At 36.1% G+C, this 22,989-nt stretch overlaps 1 protein-coding gene across 1 annotated transcript in view; it reads right to left on the reverse strand.

Annotated features, from left to right (window-relative positions):
* The window catches only part of TMC1 (transmembrane channel like 1), a 194,583-nt gene that overhangs the window by 16,374 nt on the left and 155,220 nt on the right, over positions 1-22,989 (reverse strand). The window contains exons 14-16 of the mRNA XM_049770815.1: positions 17,429-17,557; positions 6,484-6,551; positions 3,779-4,018 (exon numbers count right to left, since the gene is read on the reverse strand). Of these exons, the coding sequence (XP_049626772.1) occupies positions 3,779-4,018; positions 6,484-6,551; positions 17,429-17,557 (437 nt within the window). The remainder of the gene's footprint in view (positions 1-3,778; positions 4,019-6,483; positions 6,552-17,428; positions 17,558-22,989) is intronic.

Below are 22,989 nucleotides of genomic sequence, written 5' to 3' on the forward strand. Positions count from 1 at the left end.
ACACCTTGCTACTCATTGGTTAAAAGACTTCTTGGAATGTAGCACCTTGTATTGGTGGTGAAAACATCTGGTCCCACCTCCAGCTGTGATGATTTTCCTCAGATTAAATACTCAGATGGAAAGAAAGTTACCCTTTTACATTTCCAGACCTCCTTGGAGCTGGCTGACTTGTAAGAGGTAAGGTGTGTGTGTGTGTGTGTGTGTGTGTGTGTGTGTGTGTGTGTGTGTGTGTGTGTGTGTGTGTGTGTGTGTGTGTTTGTGTATTATGACTTTTAAGAGGTAAGGGGTGTGTGTATGTGTGTGTGTATAATTTTTCCAGACTGCTGTGTGTGAATAATGTGGTGTGTGTGTGTATAATTTTCCCAGACTGCTGTGTGTGTGAATAATTTTTCCAGACTTGTAAGAGGTAAGGGGTGTGTGTGTGTGTGTGTGTGTGTGTGTGTGTATGTATAATTTTTCCAGACTGCTGTGTGTGTGAATAATTTTTCCAGACTTGTAAGAGGTAAGGGGTGTGTGTGTGTGTATGTATAATTTTTCCAGACTGCTGTGTGTGTGAATAATTTTTTCAGACAGCCATCGTGTGTGTGTGTGTGTGTGTGTGTGTGTGTGTGTGTGTGTGTGTGTGTGTGTGAATTATTTTCCAGACTGCCATCCAATTCCAGACCCACATCTCTCCAGTGTTCTGGTTTTTGAACCTGAGGACTTTATTCAATACTAACCCAATCATAAAATGGGGAGAAGAAATGAACAGACATTTCTTCAAAGAAATACAGATGGCTAAAAGGCACATGAAAAATGCTCCTTATCACTGGTCATCAGAGAGATGAAAATCCAAACAATGAAATATTATCTCACACCAAAGAGACTAGCACATATCACAAAGAACAAGAACAACCACTGCTGGTATGGATGGGGAAAAGGAACTCTCACTCACTGTGGGAATGCAGGCTAGTCCAGCCATTTTGGAATACATATAATTTTTTAGCCTAAACTAGCTAATTAGGAAATACTTTATCAAAAATCAGATACTATCTTAATACAAAATAATTTCTTTTTTTCAAAATCACAGAAGTTCAGTGATATCAGCAAATAACAAATCCTTGGCCTGTATAAAAAATTGAGTGTCCATACAGAGGACCAAAAAAAAGAGCACAATAAAAAGCTAATCTACTAGTTAAACAAAAACTGTAGTGGAGGGTGTTGGGTAATTATGGAGTCATGGGCTGTGTTAATTATGTACATCAATACCATCAATGTTGGGGTCAGAGCAATGGCAGAGGAAGTAGGGTGTTTGTCTTACATAACATTGATCTGGTTTGATCCCTGAGCTTTCCAGGAATGACCCTTGAGCATAGAACCAAGAACCATCCCTTAGCACCACTGGGCTTAATCCCCAAACCATTAATGTTAACACAGGTATAATAATTTTAAATTAACTTAAATAAGATAAAAGTAAAATCAAAGTGACTCCATGTGATATAATATAAAGAGGAGGTAGTATTCAGAAGCTAAAGTTTGTTAGTCATTATACATGCCTACTTCAATGAATATTTTAAAATGAATAAACTTTTGTAAACACTACTTAGTTCCTTATATTGCGAGATTTTTTATTAGATAGTTTAATTCTTTTAATATCTTTTTCTAAGAAAGATTAGCTTTTCATTAAAACATACCCACATAGTTATGTAGGTAGTTGTAATAAATTAAAGTTTTTGAGTGGCTAATCTGTTGAATTTTGTACCCAGAGATTTTTTAGGGGTTTATTAAAACCAGTTATCTCTTTCAAGAAAGCAATTTCATACTTAGTCTCCAGATGTCACTATATGCATTATTTATTTAAGCCCATTTATTTGGGGGCTGAGGTTGGGGTGAGGCTGAAGAAATGAACAGGATTATCAGCATCACTCTCATTGTTCTTGTCCTGTTTGATGGTTTAACAGTTTCTCTTCTTGTTAAATAAAAAAACAAAACCAAAAAACAAAATCTTAGGGGCTGGAGCGATGGTGCAAGGGAGACTGCCTTGCCCAGGCTATTCTAGGACTGACCACAGTTTGATCCCCTGGCATCCTATATAATCCCGCAAGCCAGGAGCAATTTCTGAGAGAATAGCCAGGAGTAATCCCTGAGTGAGCATCACTGGGTGTGGACCAAAACCCAAAAACAGAAAACAAACAAAAAATAAACAACCCTTAGACTACTAGGATGGAAATAACACATTTATAATTCTCTGTAGGTAACATGCCTTCTTACTTTAAAAAATTGGTATAAGCATGAATAGGAAATTCTAATTCTGTATGGAGCCACATAAGGCAATGCTCAGGGCAACCCATAATAGTGTGCAAGGCATTTTTGATGCTGACGATACAATCAGGGCCTAATATATGCAAATGATGCACTCAGCCCATTGAGTTGTCTTTTCAGTAATATGTTGTTATTACATCATGTTTGTCACTTACATGTATTTCACAATTATGTTTTCTTCATAGAAAATGATAAATAATTGTTGATCTCTAATATGTAGATTAAATTAGGAGATTTTGTGATAGATTTATTTCTTAAGGTTATATTTGGCTTCTTTGTTTGTTTGTTTTGCTAGACCTGGTGACGATCAGGGGTTACTCCTGGCTATGTGCTCAGAAATCGCTTCTGGCTTGGAGAACCATATGGGACCGGTGGGGATAGAACTGCTGTCAGTCCTAGGTCAGCTGCGTGCAAGGCAAACACTGGACCGCTGCGTCGCCACTCCAGCCCTTATTTTTTAAGGTTTTTTAGCAAATGGAATGTCAATGCTCCAATCCTAGACACGTTAAAAAACTTTTTTTTTTTTTTATTGGCTTTCGGGCCACACCTAACAGTGCTAGAGGTTATTCCTGGCTCTGAGCTCTAAAATCACACCTGGCAGGTTCAGGGGATCATATGGGATACCAAGAATTGTAGGCCACATGCAAGGCAAACACCCCACCCGCTATGCTAACACTCTGGTCCCTGACACTTTCACACTTTTTTGATAGTGTCATAGAGATAACTGTCATAAGCACACAAAACTTCAATTTTCATCATGAAGTCTTCTTAACTAATACTGACAATGATTTATCCTCGTACCTGGAGAAAATAAACAAGAGGGACATGTTTAACATGTAGCACTTAATATGCCATATTAACTATGCTAGTACAATATGCTATGTCCTACAAATGCTATATACTATATGATATATACTAAAGGTATGAAGATATGCCATATACTAAAGATACTATGTAAAAATAAACACAAATACATGTTTAACATGTAGCATATAGCATTAAGGATTGTAAATTATGTGAAATTTTTATTTGTTGCTATTTAAACATGATATCATTTGCTAATAATATAATTAGGAGTAAATGATACATTATTTTTATTTACAATTTGGTGTTCTTATATCAAAAGTAACAATCATTTCTGATATCTGTATTTGATGGTATTAATTCAGAAAACTTTCCTTTCTAAACTGACACCATTATATCAGTTTATTATTATTTACATGTATGGAAATAGTTCATATTCATTGTCAATATGTGACCTAGATTAAATATGGAACAGTTGTTTTCCTTTTCATGATTCCCAAATGAGATAATACATAAGTCTTATGTTTCACAATGAATCTGACTATCCTAAGTAATTCACCTAAAAAGACTGTAATACTATAGATTAGAAGAAAACATAGAAAATACCATGAGCTTCAATTCCCATCTCTATGCCTGAAAGAAAACTATGCCCAGATAGAATAGTGGTACAAACCTGAAGGGGCCACAATCAAATGATGGAGGAAGGGATACAATCATGTATAACACGGGCATGGTGGACAGAAATAGGATGAGCAAGAGCATGCCCAAGTAAAAATTATTCGATCTGGAAGCTTTGAAGACTCTGGCCTCAGGAACATTGCAACACATAACAGCCCAGCACTGAAAATACATGGATGTATGGAGTCGAAGTATATTGATTCCTGGGAGGCTGGGAGCAAAGAAAGAGCCCATCCTAAAAAGAAAAGCAGAATTCTGTTCAGTCTAAGCTTTCTCTCTGTAACAAAGTCAAAAAGAACCTGATTATTTTAGATTAGCTTTTTTGTCAAAATATATTGTTCCTCTGACATGAATTTTTTTAAACTTTTACTTTTCTGTTTTGGGGCAACACCCGGAAGGTCAGGGCTTACTCCTGGTTCTGTGTTCAGATGTCATTTCTAGTAGAGTTTGAGGAACCATATGTAGAGGCAGGAACTGAACTAAGGTACACTGTGTGCAAGGCAAATGCTTTAATCCTTTCATCACCATGCTGGTTCTCTCTATCAAACTTTATCCACAAATAAAGTTGACCAATATATTTCCATCTTTCATGCATATATTACCATTATCCTCATTATACCAGGCATGTATACATTATTCTATTATACTATGTTAATTACTAACTTCATCCACTATCATTAGCAAATTTAAAGTATAATAGTGCATTATATTTAATTGTTTTACTTCAAAACAAATCTTATTTTCTTTAATATTCACATTGGCTATATTAAAAATAATTTGATTTAAAGATTTAAAGAAACCACTATTTTTAAAAGATACATATGTATTAATTACTTTTTTCTGACCAATTAATGTTATTTAATAAAAGAAAAAAATTGGGGCCAGAGAGATAGCATGGAGGTAAGGTGTTTGCCTTGCATGCAGAAGGACAGTGGTTTGAATCCGTACATCCCATATGATTCCCCGAGCCTTCCAGGAGTGATTTCTAAATGGCATTAAATGTAGTTTCCTGAACAGTTCCAGCAGTTATCAAGTGTAGAACCAGGAAAAACCCTGAGCACAATCAGTATGATCTCAAACCTGCCCTGTACCCAAAGACCAAGAAAAAGGCATGTGATATATATATATATATATATATATATATATATATATATATATATATATATATGTTTTCCACCATAACAGCACAATTCCCTCCAGAAAAATGAAAAATGCTGAATCTAGAGAAATTGATTATCTCTGTTGGTGATTTCACAGTAGGCTACATTGACTTTTCTCCTAGCTTGAAGAATAGGAAATACGTTTACTACTTAATGACTCTGAGCCACAACTTGAAAAACTTAGAATGGAAGGGTACAAAAATTACATTTGAAACATACCTGACAATGGAGAGGATATTTTTCTTCCTAGTCCTCTTTCATTTTACTGAGGTTCAAAAATTTGACAGACTTTCTCACTAGAAGAGGAGGTTCCCTGCTATGTGACCTTTGTATTTCTAAACAAGATGACTTGAGCATTTTTATAAGTATCCAGTATTATAAAGGTTTGGTAATCCAGACCAGCTATAATGAAATGATTTAAGTAATATATGAAGCTTGTATGGAAACCTAGTGTAATTACTAGTACATGTGCTGGTTTAAGAATGTGTGTGGACCACACCCAGTAACGTTACTGGGTGTGGCCCAAAAACCAAAAAAAAAAAAAAAAATGCAAAGAATGTGTGTGGAGTCACCACAATATATATTAGACATGTCATTAGAATAAAGAAACTTAACTTAACCACTTGTGGCTTGGATGCAGATTTATGAGACAAATAAATCCAGATAAATTATATGTTCTAATTGAATTCTTTTAACTTAATAATATTTTTTACTTTATTAGCTCTTTTTAGCCTCTCAGGGTTTGCTGTGAAAATTTTTTCACATTTTAAAAAGTATAACAATCACTCCTACACATCAAAATAAACAATTCTATGAAACAAGTTATTAAAAAAATCCTGTTTTTAATTTGACCTTCCTAAAATAGGTTTCATTTTAACAAAACTCTAGGTTCTGTTAACTAGTTTAGCTCCCCTTCCTATTTATTTGTGCTCTTGGGATTAAACCCAAGATCTCATAAGTACAAATTATTAATGTTAAAGGTAAGTATAAGCTAGATTTTAAGAGCTAAAGCAATGGTATGTTGGTTAGGATGCTTGTCTTGCATATGACAAAACTGGGTCCTATCCCTAGTATGTCATATGGCTCCCTGAAACCCACCAAGAGTATCCCTCAGTTTATAGCTCAGGAGTTATCCCTGAGCAACACTGGGCATGGCTTAAAAATAAAAACCAAAGCAAAATAAAGTTGCATTTTAAATATATTTAATAGTGATAAAATTAAATCACTTTTTCAGAAAGGCCTAATATTACTTTATAGAAACTTTCTAGTAAAGTGGTTAGTAAAATTTCACTGTTATCACTTAGTGTTATAGGACATAACAAAATTAAAAGTGCTTCAGTAATCTATCAACTATAATAATGTTCCTATCATTTGATGGAGTGCTCTGTGCAGCAGGCAGATGCCTGTGTGGACTGAAATTTATGATATGAGTATCTAGATACAGAGTAGTTGTTTTCTCTAATACTGGAAGATAATATTTAAACTGTAAAATTCCCCTGGAGACTTTACTGTCAGTGATAAATTTTCAACATCAGCCTACCAGATCATGCCTTGATTGAAGATCAAAGCGAGAACATTGCCACTGATGTCAAACTCAGTGTATGAAGGCTAGAAGAAATAGACATTAATTGGATCAGCATATAAAATGGTGAAAATTGAAACAGTTACTCTGTTTCTATATAAGTAAAATTATCTTATCAATTATTTGTAGAAACAATTATAAAATCAATACAATAATTAGCAATAAAGTAATATGAAAGTACTCTAAACAGTAAAACACTGTTAAGTTTAATTACACAATGCTGTAAAAGTATGGCTAGACAATCAATTTCACTACTGGTGAATGCAAAATGAAAGCAATCTTCTGGGGAAATACATATTAAAGTATTAATAATACCATTCTCATTGATCTTCTATTTCTGATCTCTAATTCCTTTAACAATATAGTTATAAATACTGATCAAAATTTTCAAGCAGAGATAAAGCCATGAAAATGTATGAGATTGGTTGAACTAAAATAATGCCTCGATACTATGACTTATATTGCAGTAAATTATAATTAATTATAAAGAATATTTATGGGTGAGTGCTGCCTGTGTGTGTTTGTCTCCTGTACTATCTCCTGAAACTCTTGGGAGTGGGCCAAAAAGAGCCCAGAAAATTCACTCTCCCAGAGGTTTATTCACGAGCCAGAACGCCAAGGTACTGCTTCCAAATGTGAAAACCGGCTATAAGCAATATTTCGCAGAAGGCAGGTCTCCTGTTTGTGATGTCAGGCTGGGAAAATTCTACACCTGTCCAGTGGTCCCCAACTGTGAGAAACTGTGAGTGCTGCCTGTGTGTGTTTGTCTCCTGTCCTGTCTCCTGAACTTCTTGGGAGTGGGCCGAAAAGGGCACAGAAAATTTACTCTCCCAGAGGCTCCAGAAGAGCATGGCCACTCTGCTTCGCTACGCAGCTGTGTGCTCTTTCTAATGAAAGAATGCCACTTCAACAAGAAGAAAAAATCATACTAAGAATTGTGCTGGATCACTGAAGCCCAGCATTTCTCCCCGGACTGTCTTCCCTGCTGCGTGCTCAGTCCTAAGATTTGATCCTGTGTGAGGCTTCATCCACGAAGGGCTTCCCTTCCTTGGAGGCAAGTCGACCCACCCAGAAAGGGTGGAGCCAGAGGAGTGTGGCTGCCTGCATCATTTAGCCAATGAATTCCACCACAACACGTAGAAAAACCTACAATACAAGTGTGACAATGGGGAAACAATGCAGGACAGTGCCAGACATAGAGAATGAAGATGACAATTCTGATGATCAGAAAACAGCCAACCAGCCATCTCTCAGATAAGGAGTGTAGACAAGAAATATGGGAGATGCTCAAAGAACTCAAAGAAACCATGGATCGAGTTGAACAGAACACTAATAAGAACCAAGAAAATATGAAGACAGAAATCACAAAACTCCAAACTGAAATAACAGGTCAAATAAAAGGCCTAAAAAAACTCAGTAAATGAATTGAAAGACAAAATGGATAAGCTCTCCAACAGGGTAACAGAAGCTGAGAATAGAATCGGTGCTGTGGAAGATGAGATAAATAACAACTCCATACAGCAGGAGAGATTAAAAAAAAACTTTAAGCAAATGAACAGACAATGGAAAAATTAGTCAAAGAATGTAAACAGATGAAAATAGAAGTCTATGATAAGCTCAACAGAAACAACTTAAGAATCATTGGAGTTCCAGACCCAGGAAGAAAATTTCCAGGAAGAATCAATGGTCAAGAACATCATTAAAGAGAAACTTTCAGAGCTAAAGAATATATGTGATCAAATCCTGCATGCCCAAAGAGTACCAACCAAAAGAGACCCCAGAAAAACTACCCCAAGACACATCCTAGTCACAACAACGAATCCTACAGATAGAGACAGAATTCTGAAAGCAGCAAGATCAAAAAGGGAAATTACATTCAAGGGAACATCCTTGAGCTTTACAGCAGACCTGTCACCAGAAACACTCAAGGCCAGAAAGCAGTGGTGGGACATAGTGACAAAATTCAATAAAATAAATGCTTCGCCTAGAATATTGTACCCAGAAAAACTTACTTTCAAGTTTGACAAAAGAATGCATGGCTTCACAGACAAACAACAGCTCAGAAACTTTACAGACTCAAAACCAGTCTTAAGAGAAAAACTGAAAGACCTAATTTAAGACAAGACTGACCAAAAGACACACCAAATTTTGATATAAAGATGGCATTAAATCCCAGGACAATTCTTTCTCTCAATGTCAACGGATTAAATGCACCAGTTAAGAGACACAGAGTAGCTAAATGGATCAAAAAAAACTCAATCCAACCATCTGCTGCCTACAAGAAACACACCTGAATAGTCAGAACAAACATAGACTCAAAATAAAAGGCTAGAGAAAAATTATCCAAGCAAACAACACCCATAAAAAAAGCTGGAGTGGCCATACTAATATCAGATAATGCAAACTTTATACTCAGAAAAGTTGTAAGTGACAAAGATGGACAGTTTGTATTAATCAAGGGATATGTACAACAGGAATAAATCACTCTCCTAAATATATATGCACCAAATGAGGGGCTAGCAAAATATTTAATACAACTGTTGACAGATCTGAAAAATAATATCAATAACAACACAATAATTGTGGGGGACCTCAACATGGCTTTGTCAACACTGGATAGGTCAACCAGACTGAAACCCAACAAGAATATACTAGGCCTGAGAAGAGAAATGGAAGAAAGAGGCCTAGTAGATTATATATAGGACACTCCATCCCCAGAAACCTGGATATACATTTTTCTCCAATGTACATGGGACATTCACCAGGATAGACTACATTCTGGCACATAAAACATACCTCCATAATATCAAGAGGATAGAAATTTTGCAGGCTACCTTCACTGACCTCAAGGCTCTGAAATTATATGTAAATTCCAAAGGGACAGGGAAGAAAAACTTTAACACTGGAAGTTAAACAGCCTCATACTGAATAACCAGTGAGTCCAAGATGAAATCAAAGAGGAAATAAAAACTTTCCTGGAAACAAATGATAATAAAGACACAAACTGTCAAGTGCTAGCCAAGGAAGGACGCAGTTTGATCCCCCAGCGTCTCATATGGTCCCTCCAAGCCCTGGGCAATTTCTGAGCACTTAGCCAGGAGTAACCCCTGAGCATCAAATGAGTGTGGCCCAAAATAACAACAACAAAAAAAAACATTAAAAAAATTCTATTTGAAACTATGATAGAGAATAGAATGGAAATTAATAGAAAATTAATCATTGTAACATTGTAATCATAGTAACACTTTTTCTTTTTTAATTTTTTTAAAGTAAAAACTTTTTTTTTTTTTTTTTTTTTTTTTTTTGTTTTTTGGGCCACACCCTGTGACGCTCAGGGGTTACTCCTGGCTATGCGCTCAGAAGTTGCTCCTGGCTTCTTGGGGGACCATATGGGACGCCGGGGGATCGAACCGCGGTCCGTGCGCAGGCAAGGCAGGCACCTTAGCTCCAGCGCCACCGCCCGGCCCCTAAAGTAAAAACTTTTTATTGTTGTTTGGTTTTGGTTTTTTGGTCACATCCAGTGGCACTCAGGGGTTACTCCAGGCTCTGTGCTTGGAAATAGTTCCTGGCAGGCATGGGAGACCGTATGGGATAAGGGGTTCAAACCAGCATCAGCTGCGTGCAAGGCAAATACAATATCGCTGTGCAATCTCTCTGACCCTGAAAACAAGTTTATTTAAAAATTCTGAGGTAGGGGATGGGGAGAAAGGAAGAAAATAATGCACTCAAGTTATGGCAAGGGCTTCTCCTAAGGAAAAACATTAAAGCATCCTAGCATTCAAGCTTGAAAGTCCACATCTCAAGATTAAAGACATAAGTCTTATGTGTTTGCAGGGAACCATGTTCAAGTGCTCATAACACACAGGCATGTGGCAGAAAGACGTGGGCCAAGAGAGCACATGTGGGCCAAGAGAGCAACAGACCAGGCTGTTCTTTCTGTGTTTAGTCACCAGCATTTGAAAATTAAAAGGCATTTGTCCTGGCTGTCCTGTGCAAAGACTCCTTGGTGATGCAACAGGCCATATGCTAGAAAAAACTACTATGGATGGATTAAAGTTAAAAAGAAAAGAAAAAATATGGCCTCCAATTTTACTGAAATGAATTATCATTAAATTAGAAAAACAAGTAAAAAATATATATAAGTTGAATATATATAAAAATTGAATAACTCAGGAGACCATGAAGGAAACTAAGAAAATTGCAGGATTTTAGCATTCCTCTAAATATTTACATGGCAGTTGTAGACTATTTGTTTCATCATACTGATTCCTTTCTCAATAAGAGAGTAAGTGCTCAAGATAAAAAAATAAAGAGAAAAAAAGTCATAGATTTTGTACATTGATTTTATACTTTGCCACTTTAATACATTGGTGTATATTTCTTAGAAGCTTGTTTTTGTGAATTCTTTAGAGTTTTCTAAGTATAGACTCATTTATTTTTCTTTTTCCTTCAGAATGTCCTTGATATTTCTTTTCTTGCCTAATTGCTATGTCATTACTTTCAAAAATATGTTGAATGGTAATGCTGAAAATTAGCTACTTTGTCTTACACCTAATATTAACTAGAAATTTTTTGTTTTTTTCCCATTGAGTAATATGCTAACTTTGGGTTTATGAAAGATGATTTTAATTATATTGATGGAAGTTGCTTTTATGCCCACTTCATTAAACAGGTATTTGAGGTTGTTAAATACTTTCTCTACATCTATTGATATGATCATTAACTTCTATTTTTTATTTATATTTATATGGCATATTACAATGATTATCTTACACATACTAAACTATTCTTGCATTCTCAAAATAAATTTTTTTGGTTATGATATATTGTCATTTTAATGTGCTGTTGGATTCAGTTGGCTAACATTGAGGATCTTTGCTGTTCTTTTATGAAGATGGGGGACCACACTTGGCAATATTCAGCAGTTACTCTAGATCTGCACTCAAATATTAGTCCTGGGGCTACTCAGGAAGAATATATGGGATGTTAGGGATAAAATCCAGGTTGGTTGCATAGAAGGCAAGTATCTTATGCACTGTACTACCTCTCCATTCCCTTGTATTCAACTGAGATAAAGGTCTATAGTTTTCCTTTGTTTTATGTTCTATCTGCATTTTAATTTCAAAGGTAATTCTGTCTTATAGAAACTCTTGCATAGATTTCTGCTTCTTCGATTTTCTGAAAGAACCTGTAAAAGGTTCAGTGTATGTCTTCTTTAAAATTTTGAAATAACTCTAGAGGCTGGAGAGATAGTACAGCAAGCAGGGGGGTTGCCTTGCCTATAGTCAACCTGGGTTTAATTCCAGGCACTAAACAGTCCCCAGAATTCTTCCAGGACTGATCCTTGAGGGCAGAGCCAGAAATAACCACTGAACATAGCTGGTTGTGTCCCAGAAACCAATACATAAATAAGTTTGGAATAATTTTAGTGAACCCGACTGTGGCTCGACTTTTGTTTTGGGGAAGACTTTTGATTGTCCTTTCTATTTCCTTGATAGTAATTGACCTGTTTAGGTGCTCTTTCTTCTTAATTAAGCTCTGATGTTTACAGGAGTACAAAAGATGTATCTATCAGTTTCTTATAGGTTCTCCAGTTTTAGTAGAATAAATTTTCTCAAAGTAATCCCTTATGATTTGTTTTTAAAAAAGGGGGGTGGGATTTAAGCTACAACCAGCGGTGCTCAGGGGTAACTCCTGGCTCTGTATGCAGGAATGCTCCTAGCAGTGTTCAAGAGGACTATACAGGGTATTGGGGGAGCAAACCTGGGTTGGTTGCATGCATGGCAAGTGCTTTTACCACTGTACTATATCTTGGGACCCTAATCTGTTGCATTTCTGTGATATCTGTTGTGACAACATCCCATTCAAAAGTAGCTTTTCTTCTCATTTCAGAATTGCCTTCAATTTTTGGCAGTCATTTTTCTGGATCTTTATAGTCATTTAATAAGTTCAGAAGATTAGAGAAATATCATCAGTCACCTTTAAAACAACCCCATTTTGAGAAGTTCCAATAGATACTACAGAAATATAAAGCACCACAAGAGACTACTATGAATAATTTAAACTACTGAGTTGGACAACTTTGGCTAATTAACCGATTTTTAGAATCATACAATCTCCATGGACTGAATCAGAAGAAAATAGGAAGCAAAACAAAACATAAGCACATAAGCAAGAAAATTTAAATAATAAACAATACTGTTCCTAAAATATAATCTCAGACTCAGATCATTTTAGTAGTAAGTCATAGCAAAAATCAGAAATAAACTATTAAACTAGTTTTTACAAGGCCAGTGTAATTCTAATACCAAAAGTAGTGAGGAAAATGAAAGAAAAATAAGAAGGGGAGAGGAGGAAAGAGGAGTAGAAGACAGAAGGGGAAGAAAGAAAGGAAGGAGAGGAGAAAAAGAGAAGAGGGGAGGGGTGAAGAAATGGAGGAAGGGAAGGAGAGAAGAAAGGAAGGAAGATTGGGAGGGGAGAAGGGAAGGAAGGAGAACAGAATGGAGGAAAGAAGGGAGAGAGGGAAGGAGGAAGGAATGAAGAGAGCAATGAATGGAGGAAGTGAAAAATTAAGGAAGATAAGAATGAAGGGAGGGACAGAAAGAGGGAGGAAGAAAAGAAAGGAGAAAAGGAGGAAGCAAGTGAGGGAGAGAGAAAAGAAGGAAAGGAGGGAGGGAGTAAGTAGGAAAGTGAGGAAGGAAGAGAGAGATGAAAATAGAGATGAGGAAGGAAGAGAGAGAAGGGGGAGGGAGGGAGGAAAAAAGGGAAGAAGGGGAGGGAGCAAGAGAAAAAAGAGGGAAAGAAGGAAGAAGGGAGAGAGGAAAAATAAATTAATGGAAAATTTACCTGATATTAACAGAAATTTTGAAAAACAATACTAAATAATTGAGAATGACCTTTATCAAAATAATGTGAACAAAAAGAAACTGTCATATATTGTTATTGTTGATGTAAATCTGTCCAGGTACTTTGGACAACAGATAGGTATTTTTCAAAAATGAAAAATAATTCTATATATGATACAGTAATTTCAATTTCAAGTACTTATTTATGAGAATTGAAAATGCTATTTTAAGAATATAATGTATACCTCTGTTCATTAAAACACTATTTAGCAAAGATCTGGGAATTTTTTGCCAAATGACTGAATAAATATGGGAGTTTTGATATGAATACACAATGGAGTTCTACATAGTTATTAGAACAGATGAAGTCATTTCTTTGCAATAATATGGACAATATTTGAGGAAACCCCAGGGACAGGGTCATGAATATGTCGGAAGAAAAATGACACATGCTTAGTGATCTCATCTGGATGTGGTATATAAATAAATAAATAAATAAAGAGACCATGTTCAATAAGAACATATTCTTAGACTTTGTCCTCTAAATAATGTTACAAAGGTGAGGTGGAATCAGGCTAAGAATATAATGGGAATGTAGTGGACTGTAGTATAAGAATATTTGCATTTTGCTGGTGGGAATATATAGCAAAACTCTTCTTAAACCTTATGTTAATACTCTTGCAAAAAATTATTGCTATTAAAAAATGAAAAATAGGGACCTCAGCAATAATACAGTAGGTAATGAGCTTACCTTGCAAAAGGCTGACTCAGGTTCAATCCCAAACACATATGAACCCCAAAGCACACCAAAAATGATCTCTGAGTACAGAGTTAGGAACTCTGAGCTAGGAGTTAGCTTTGCCTATCTTGTGCAGCCATCCCTTCAAATATATACTTTTCAGAACAAATATTAAAGTACCTATTGCCTTCTTAGCTGGTATGTTTTACATTGCTGTGTGCACTATTTCCCAGCATAGACAATGAAGCACCTCTTGGTATTCAACTGCATAAGCTATGTATTTGCTGAGTTATTAATCAAAGAAAGCACAAAGATTGAAAATCCAAATCTTAATGTTTTAAAATGTATTTTGATACATTTTAGTTTAATTTATCTCTGAAGCACCTTGAACAGTATCATAGAAAAAAATTATTTTCTATGAACCAAAACAGAAAGTTACCTTCTATTGTACTTTATACTAATTTTAGGACACTGTCAGCACTCAATAAATAACAAAGTTTAATTATGTATTTTATTCTTCCATATCATATTATATTATATTAAATTTATATTTAAAACATTTTTAGCACTAAAGAAAAATAGTAAAAGATACAATTCAAGCATCAGATAAGCAATGGTTTAGGAAAGAGCCATATTTTTATATCTGTCTCATCAGAGCTGAATCAGGTCAGAAAAATAGAAATGAAACCAAGCCAGATGAATACTTCACCACAAGCAATGAGAAAGCAATGCAAATGCTTCCTGGATCTATAACATTATGTCATGATTGTTCACCAAATAGCATTACCTAAATGCCTTGCCTCATTTAAAAGTCACTTTCAGAGAGGATAACAGACACAGCTTGGGGGGTATTGGTGGTAGGAAGTTTGTACTGGAGGGGGTGTTCTTAATGATAACTGAAACCCAAATACAAACATATTTGTAATTATGATGCTTAAATAAAGATATTAATTTAAAAAAAGAAATAATCTTGGTGTAGGAGGGAGGATAGCAGAGCGGTAGGACATTTGCCATGTATGCAGCTGATTTAGGTCAGACCTTGATTCGATCCCAGGCATCCCATGTGGTTCCCAGAGCCAGGATTTCTGAGCATATATCCAGGAGTAAGTCCTGACTGTGGCCCAAACAACAACAACAAAAAGGAGCAATCTCAAAATTAGATAGTCAGAGAGTCAGGCAAATAAAGGATCTAGCCTACAGTCTTTAAAATAGTTGTGAATATATGTCACTTTATAAATTTGAAGGCACAAATCAGTAAGAAGGTCATCAAATGACATATCTTCAATGATAAGTGGAGAAACATCATTGGCTTCAGAATCCTAAAGAACAGCAATTGCATTAAAGGGGTTCTTGAATTACTTATGGCAGACACCAGTTGTATTCCCACCATGGCCTATGGCACAGAGAACTACCAACAGTGGTCCCTGAGAATCTAGCTAGTAGTTACCCATGTCTACTTTTTGGTATGGCCTCCAAACAGAAAACAAAAGAAAAACTGATTTTATGGGTCCAGGACTTCAAATAGAGCATAATTTTGTCAATAAAAGAATTTTACTTAGTATTACTAAAATGCTGAATGCCTGCCATGTGATAAGCATGATTCTAAGCCAAGAAGTCAAGGTCTCTGTTTTCATAGATAATTCATTCTACCATGGTGACAGATAATAACACATCTAAAGATGGAAGTGTGTATATGAATAAAATTAAACAGTATGCTTAAATAACAGAATGCCTGCCTGATGGAATACATTAGGTTGAATGGCTAGAGATTTTTTTTAAGTAAAAACAGAAATTTTTTAAAAGCTTTATTTAGAAATTCTGAAGAAGGGGAGAGAGAATAACAAGTGCAAGAAGGAATGTGGGTTTCTCCAGAGAGGAGAAAGCCCCAATATAAATCCCAGCATTAAAGTCTGAAAGCATAAAAGTGAACATCTCAAGAGGAGAGAATCTAGTGACTTGTGCTTAGTCAACACATGTGCATAGCAGCAATACAGGGGCACGGCCAGCACATGGTCAGGGATGGTCAAAATTTTTAAGAGGTGATATTTAGCTGAGTCCTTAGTGTCAATTACTAAGGGCAGTAATTGAAACAGCAGGATAAATGCAAGGATTATCTTTGAGTTGACCATAAAAATCTCAGATTGCATGTAGACTTTACAAAACAAGAACAAAAGGGACAGTAAATAAGATCAGAGAGAAATAAATCTAGAAAATCATATAGAGGACGGAGGTCCCTCAAGATACTTAGAAGTCAGTCTAAGAACTCATGACATCACTATATTATTTTAATCAAACGGGAACTAGTAACTCTTTGTTCTATTTCTCAGAGAGACAATCTCATTCGCAACGGAAGGATGTAGACTCTTGGTGAAATGTTTGTTATATTGCAGAGTGATGTGCTCTCTTCTGTCTCTCTCAAACTTCATAGAGGAATCTAGGATTGTGTATACAGGGTGTGCTGATAATAAAACTTAAACCAGTTAAGTTCAAAGAAAAAAAAAAAACGTGCTGTTGTAGGAGGCCATACCAAAAAGTAGACATGGGTAACTACTAGCTAGATTCTCAGGGACCACTATTGGTAGTACTCTGTGCCATAGGCCATGCTGGGAATACAACTGGTGTCTGCCATAAGTAATTCAAGCACCCCTTTAATGAATTGCTGTTCTTTAGGATTCTGAAGCCAATGATGTTTCTCCACTTACCATTGAAGATATGTCATTTGATGACCTTCTTACTGATTTGTGCAAAATTCAGCTCCATTATTTTTTATACCTAACATTGAACTAGACTTTGAAACTGCAAGTTTTCCACTTATGTCTTTGTCAAACTGTCATTAGACTTACATTTTATGGTATACTATGTATATTGTATATTGTATATTTTATACCCCAGATGTATGGCTCAGAGACTCGTACATAGCAAAAGTCCAAGAACTGGACAGATTTCCAGGATTTGTTAGAATGTAAAGTTGACACTATCTAGTTATCTTTGCTTCTACAAATGCAAGGAAAATTCCCTGAGAGAGGGACAATTAATAATGGCTCCAGATTTATTGTGTTCCTCTTTTAAATATACAAGTTGAGATCTATTGCACTAGCTATACTGAACTGATTTTACTAGAATATTGTTAAATATGATAATTAACTTCATAGAGGTAATTCTTACCTCTTTAAATTAAAGTGGTTCACATTGGTCTTCATTTAAAAGCATCTAAAAAGTAACCCTAGCCATGAATTTCTGAGCTCTCCTTTTTTTAACATGTGTGAATGATGAAATATAATGAGTGATCTAGGAAGAAAACAACAATAAACATACATACATATCCATATTCCAGGTCCCAGCACCAGCAGTAATTGCAGAACCTTACAAAACATGCTCGAAGAAAGTCGCCAATGAGGATTGTAACATAGGTGGTCAGGACATCAGAAACTGTCAATCGCACAAATTCCTGTTAAGATATTATCAACATTAAAATTCATGTTGTTTTTTTTTTCAAATGACTTTAGAACTGTCAGTAACTTTGTCATGATTCTACATAGTATTAGATGGAAATTTTGTGTTTGTTATTTTGGGGTTCACACCTGGTGATGTTGATGGGGTCCACCTAGCTCTATACTTAGAAATTATTCCTGGCCATATGAGATGCTGGGGGTTGAACCGAGGTTGGTCACATGCAAGGCAAGCACACTACCCACTGTAATATTACTCATGTCCCTGAATAGAAATCTTTAAATAAGCTAAAATTATCTAACAAATGAAGAATATTTCACCCCATTTCACTAGTCTAAGACTATTTTTATCATTCCAAATAACTATATTAAAGTATTCTTACTAAGAAAAAAATTTTAAGAGTGAGACAAAATAATCGAAAAGTGGATCACATGCCTAGAGCATATATATCATAAATTCTAAGTCAGCTCTGAAACAGGGTACGGTTTTGGTAGCCCAGGTAGCCCCAGTATAACTTGGTTTGAACAGTACAGTATTTCTGGGTTGAGTATTGAACATGTGTGTCTGATTTTTAGAGACAAGAACTGGCACTGGACCCTGTACACTACCCGGAGTACTTCATCTTCCTTACCCCCCACATTCCCTACAAAAGAAGGACATATCGATAAATATAGACCACACAGAGGATTACATTTTTTGATTTTGTATCTTGTTTTGGGCCCATATTGGAGGTGCTCAGAGCTTAGTCCTTTTCTTTGCTTAGGGACACCAGCCAGGGGTCAGAGGAACATATAGGGTGTCAGGTATCCAAACTGGTCTGCTGTACTTGCAAGTCAAGTTTCCTAGAATGTGTAGTATCATTTGGGTTCCAGAAGTTTGTATTTAACAAGACAACAGTAGGATGTATATAATAAAAATTCCACTTTGGAAAAGTACTTGCAGCATATATGATAGAGAATTTATTGCCTTGTCTTATTGGATGTGTAACACTGTGAACATACACTAAAAACCACTGTGGTACAAAGTTTAATAAGTAAAATGAAAGTGAATTTTGTTTTAAATTGTTTACAATTGGTAATAAAAAATACTATATGCTGAAAGAAAATTTTTAAAAAATGGAAAAAGGAAATGCATTAACTTATTTACTTATTAATTACACTACATATAATTCATATGAGTGTGTCCATATGTCTGCCGACAAATTACTTCTGAAGTTAAAAACTTGGAATTTGGGGTGATACTAAGTTAGGTAAGGCATTTTGTCTTGCACATAGCTGACAAAGGTTCATTCTCTGGCATTCTACATGATCCCTCCAACTATCAGATGTGATCTCTAAGTGTAGAGTCAAGAGTAATCTCTGAACATTGTCCAGTTATGCACAAAAGGCAAAAATAAGAGGGAGAATATATAATTTCTTATAAATACAATTTTAATTATTTTTTTCCAAAGCACTATAAAGATTTAATGCAATTCTTATAAGAATACCCATGACATTTCTTCAAATAAATATATCAAACACTTGAAATTCACATCATAAGCCTCCATAAATAGCTAAAGTAATACTTGGGAAAATGAAGATGAAAGGCATCAGTTTTTCAAAAAAAATCAGGATGTTAGGGGCTATATCCAGTGGTGCTCAGGGGTTACTCCTGGCTCTATACTCAGCTATTATTCTGGGTAGGATGGGGGGCCATGTTGAGTGCCAAGATTGAACCTTAGTAGGCAACATGCAAGAAATACCCTAATTGCTGTGCTATTGCTCCAGCCCCTAAATTAAAAGAAAAAGTTAAATGTTCCAGTCACAGTGACAGACTGCGTATGAATGGATGAGTGGGAGAAATCAGGGGATGCTGGTAGAAGGAAGAAGGCATTGAAAGCAAGCTTGGTGTTGAAATACCAAATATAAATAACTTGCAAATCATGGTGCTTTAATAAAATAAAAATAATATATATAAACACCTTGCATAAACATTTATAAACTCAGAGATAAATGTTGAATAGCAGAGAAACTGAATAAATGCTAGCCATTCAGACTACTAATTGATAAATTACTTTAAATATCTTTCAAGAAAGGCTGGAGTAGTGGCACAAGCAGTAAGGTGTCTCTGCCTTGCCTGTGCTAGCCTAGACAGACCATGGTTCTATCCCCCCATGTCCCATATGGACCCCCAAGCCAGAGAAATTTCTGAGTGCATAGTCAGGAGTAACCCCTGAGCATCACCAGGTGTGGCCCTAAACAAAACAAAACAAAAAATAAATAAATATCTTCCAATAATGACTATTACATACCTATACTGCTTTTATAGAAAAGACTAAGGCAGGGGTCTCAAACTCAATTTACCTGGGGGCCACAGGAGGCAAAGTCAGGGTGAGGCAAGGCCACATAAGGGATTTCACAAAGAAAGTCCTCAAACGTCATTATTAACAGTTTTAATTATTTCTTCTGAACATGAATAGAACATTGAGTGAAGATCATGAACAGTTCTTCTGAACATGGCATCTTTTGCCTATTCCTTGCTGCCAGAGGCTTGACAGTGCTTCTTCTCACAAATCTGAACCACATTTAGCTTTAGAGAGGAAGCAGTTGAGACCCTCAGTATGGCTTGAAGATGATCATCATTAAGTCTAGACCTGTACTTTGACTTACTGAGTTCAATATGGAGAATAACTTTTCACACAAATATGTGCTCCCAAAAAGGCACATGGTGCGCTTGAACATTTGGGAAAGCTCAGGGAAGCTGGAGGGCAATTCTCTCAAAAATTACCCATGCATGTCTGCTTTTCCACTAATCTCCCTGAACTTGGCTTGAGATCAGAATTGCATTGCAGGTCAATGAGCTTCATTTGAAGCACAGGAGAAGCATCTTGCACATCAAAGAAAAAGGGGTCCACAAAAATTTGGAAAGTGGCTCTGTGGTTTTTGAAGTCTGCAAATCTGTGATCAAATTCCTTCTCTAGTTTAAAAATAGATCAACATATTTCTCAGCACTGAATGGTATGCCTGCATCCACAAGTTCTTTGCATGCTGGGAAATGGCAAAGGTTTGTCTGAGAGAGCTGGGATTTCCATAACACAACTTTTGTGGAGAATGCTCTCACGTTGTCATAGGCAGCACTGATAAGCTGCCCCGGGCTTTGAAACATCTTGTTTAGTATATATATATATATATATATATATATATATATATATATATATATATATATATATATATATATATATATATATATTGATGTCAACAAGAAAAGCTAAGTCCATGAGCCATTTGTGATCACTCAACTCAGAAACAGCATTCCCATCCTTCTCCATGAAGGCTTTCACTTCTCTCAACTCAAAAAAATCTTTTCAGGACATTTCCCCTGCTGAGCCAACATACCTCGGTGAAATAGAGTACATCTCCATATTCTGACTCCATTTCCTCTAAAAAAGAATAGAACCTCCTGTGCTTTAAGCCCCTGGATCTGATTTGGTTGGTGCATTTCACAACAACAGACATCACATTGTCAAATGGCAGGCATTTAATGCAAAGGGCCTGCTGATGGATATGCAGTGAAGAACAATGGCCTTCTCTACACTCTCCTCTTCAAGTTATTTTTTTTTTGAACAAGTGCCACCAGTTCATTTTTCCTCCCTGTCATCGATGGCGCTCCATCAGTTGTTATTCCAACAAACCTCTTCCATGGCAAACCTGCATTCTCAATGTCATCACGCAGTTGCCAAAATATCTCATTTAGCAGTGGTCTGGCCATGCATTGAAATTATTGAGCAGCTCCTCTGTCAATTCAAAATTGCAATCAACACCATGGACATAAATTGTGAGTTGTGCAGTGTCTGTTATATCTGTGCCCTCATCAAGAGCAACTGAGTATGCTTTTATCAAAACATTTGGCTTTCTCACACAGTTGATGATAAATGTCACTTGACATGTCAGAAATGTGCTCTGCCACACTGTTGGCAGAAAGGCTGATTTTGCTAAACTGACCTTTCTTTTCCAGACAGATAATACTTGCAGCCTGTAACATGCTTTTTTTTTTAAACAAACTCTCCTTCTGTGAATGGTTTCCCTGCCTTAGCAATCATCTCACTAGCCATGTAACTAGCTTCGACTGATGCAACATTCTCTTTAGTTGCTTTCTTGAAGAAATCTTGTTGCCTCACTAGACATGCTTTAAGACTGGCAACCGCTTGGCTCTCTCATTTCCTTGATATTTTGCACATTCCTCAGTATGTTTAGTTGAATAATGGCATTTCAAGTTGTATTCCTTGTGCACTGCAACTTTCTCTGAGCAAATAAGACATGTGGGGATGTCCCTGTGCTCAACAAAGAAATACTGTGTCTCCCACTTTTCCTGCAATTGTCTGTGCTCATCATCAATCTTTCTCTTCACTACAGGCTTTGATGAAGTCATGATGAAGGTATGACAAAATCTAATTCTTTAATAAACTTCTCTCCCTTCTCTCCCTTAGGCCTCTGATAATGCAAGGGACAGTGGGCAGGAGCAAAGGAAATGACATCTGTCCTAGGTGCAAAGTATTCGCGATTATTCGCTTACCGGATATTCACAATAAAAAATTGCATTAGTAAGAAAAAAATCACATAAAATCGCATTAAACATTTGCATACCCCAAACAGAACTGCTCGAGGTATGTGAATGTTTAATGTGATTTTTTTCTTACTAATGCGATTTTTATTGTGATTATTTGGTAAGCGAATAATCATGAATACTGCGATATTTGAAGGCCGGCCGCAGGCCACAAAATGTTGTACGAAGGGCCGCAAACGGCCCACAGCCCAAGAGTTTGAGACCCCTGGACTAAAGACTGCATCCTGAGAGTCCCAGGAGAGAGAAGAGTCACCAGATAATATCAGATTCAAATTTAGAATCCCACAGCATTCTTTTGGGGAAAAAAGAGCAGAGGCCATCTATGCAGGAGAAAAGACAGTATTCAAAATGTTCTCATAGAAAAATTTATGAGTTTTTTGGATGCATCCCAAATATTATTTTCATAATAGTTGCCATTACTTCTGGAGTCACTTTTAAAGCAATAGCTAAAATATATATTTCTAAGTAGATTTTTTTAATCTCTTAAAGGTAGTTTTTAATCTCTTAAACTTGGTCAGAAAGTCTGAGTATTCTAGATTTGTAAATTATAAGAGTTCTCTTTGCCTGTAGGGATTCTAACTCCCTTATCAATATTTCACTAAGAACCACAACCCCTTCCCTATGGTTGGTCCTTCCGGATGCTCCCACAATAATTTAATGCTTATAGTGATGCAAAAGAATGAAAAGGAAGGTTTATGGAGAAACTCAACTATAAATGGAATTAACAGAAAATGATATAACAAGAAAAGTCCTAGAGACAAGGTATTTTAGAGGTCAGAAATATAGTATAGGAGTTAAGGTGCTTGCATTACATATGGTTGACCCATT

Source organism: Suncus etruscus, chromosome 3, assembly GCF_024139225.1.
Source record: "Suncus etruscus isolate mSunEtr1 chromosome 3, mSunEtr1.pri.cur, whole genome shotgun sequence".
Lineage (NCBI taxonomy): Eukaryota > Metazoa > Chordata > Mammalia > Eulipotyphla > Soricidae > Suncus > Suncus etruscus.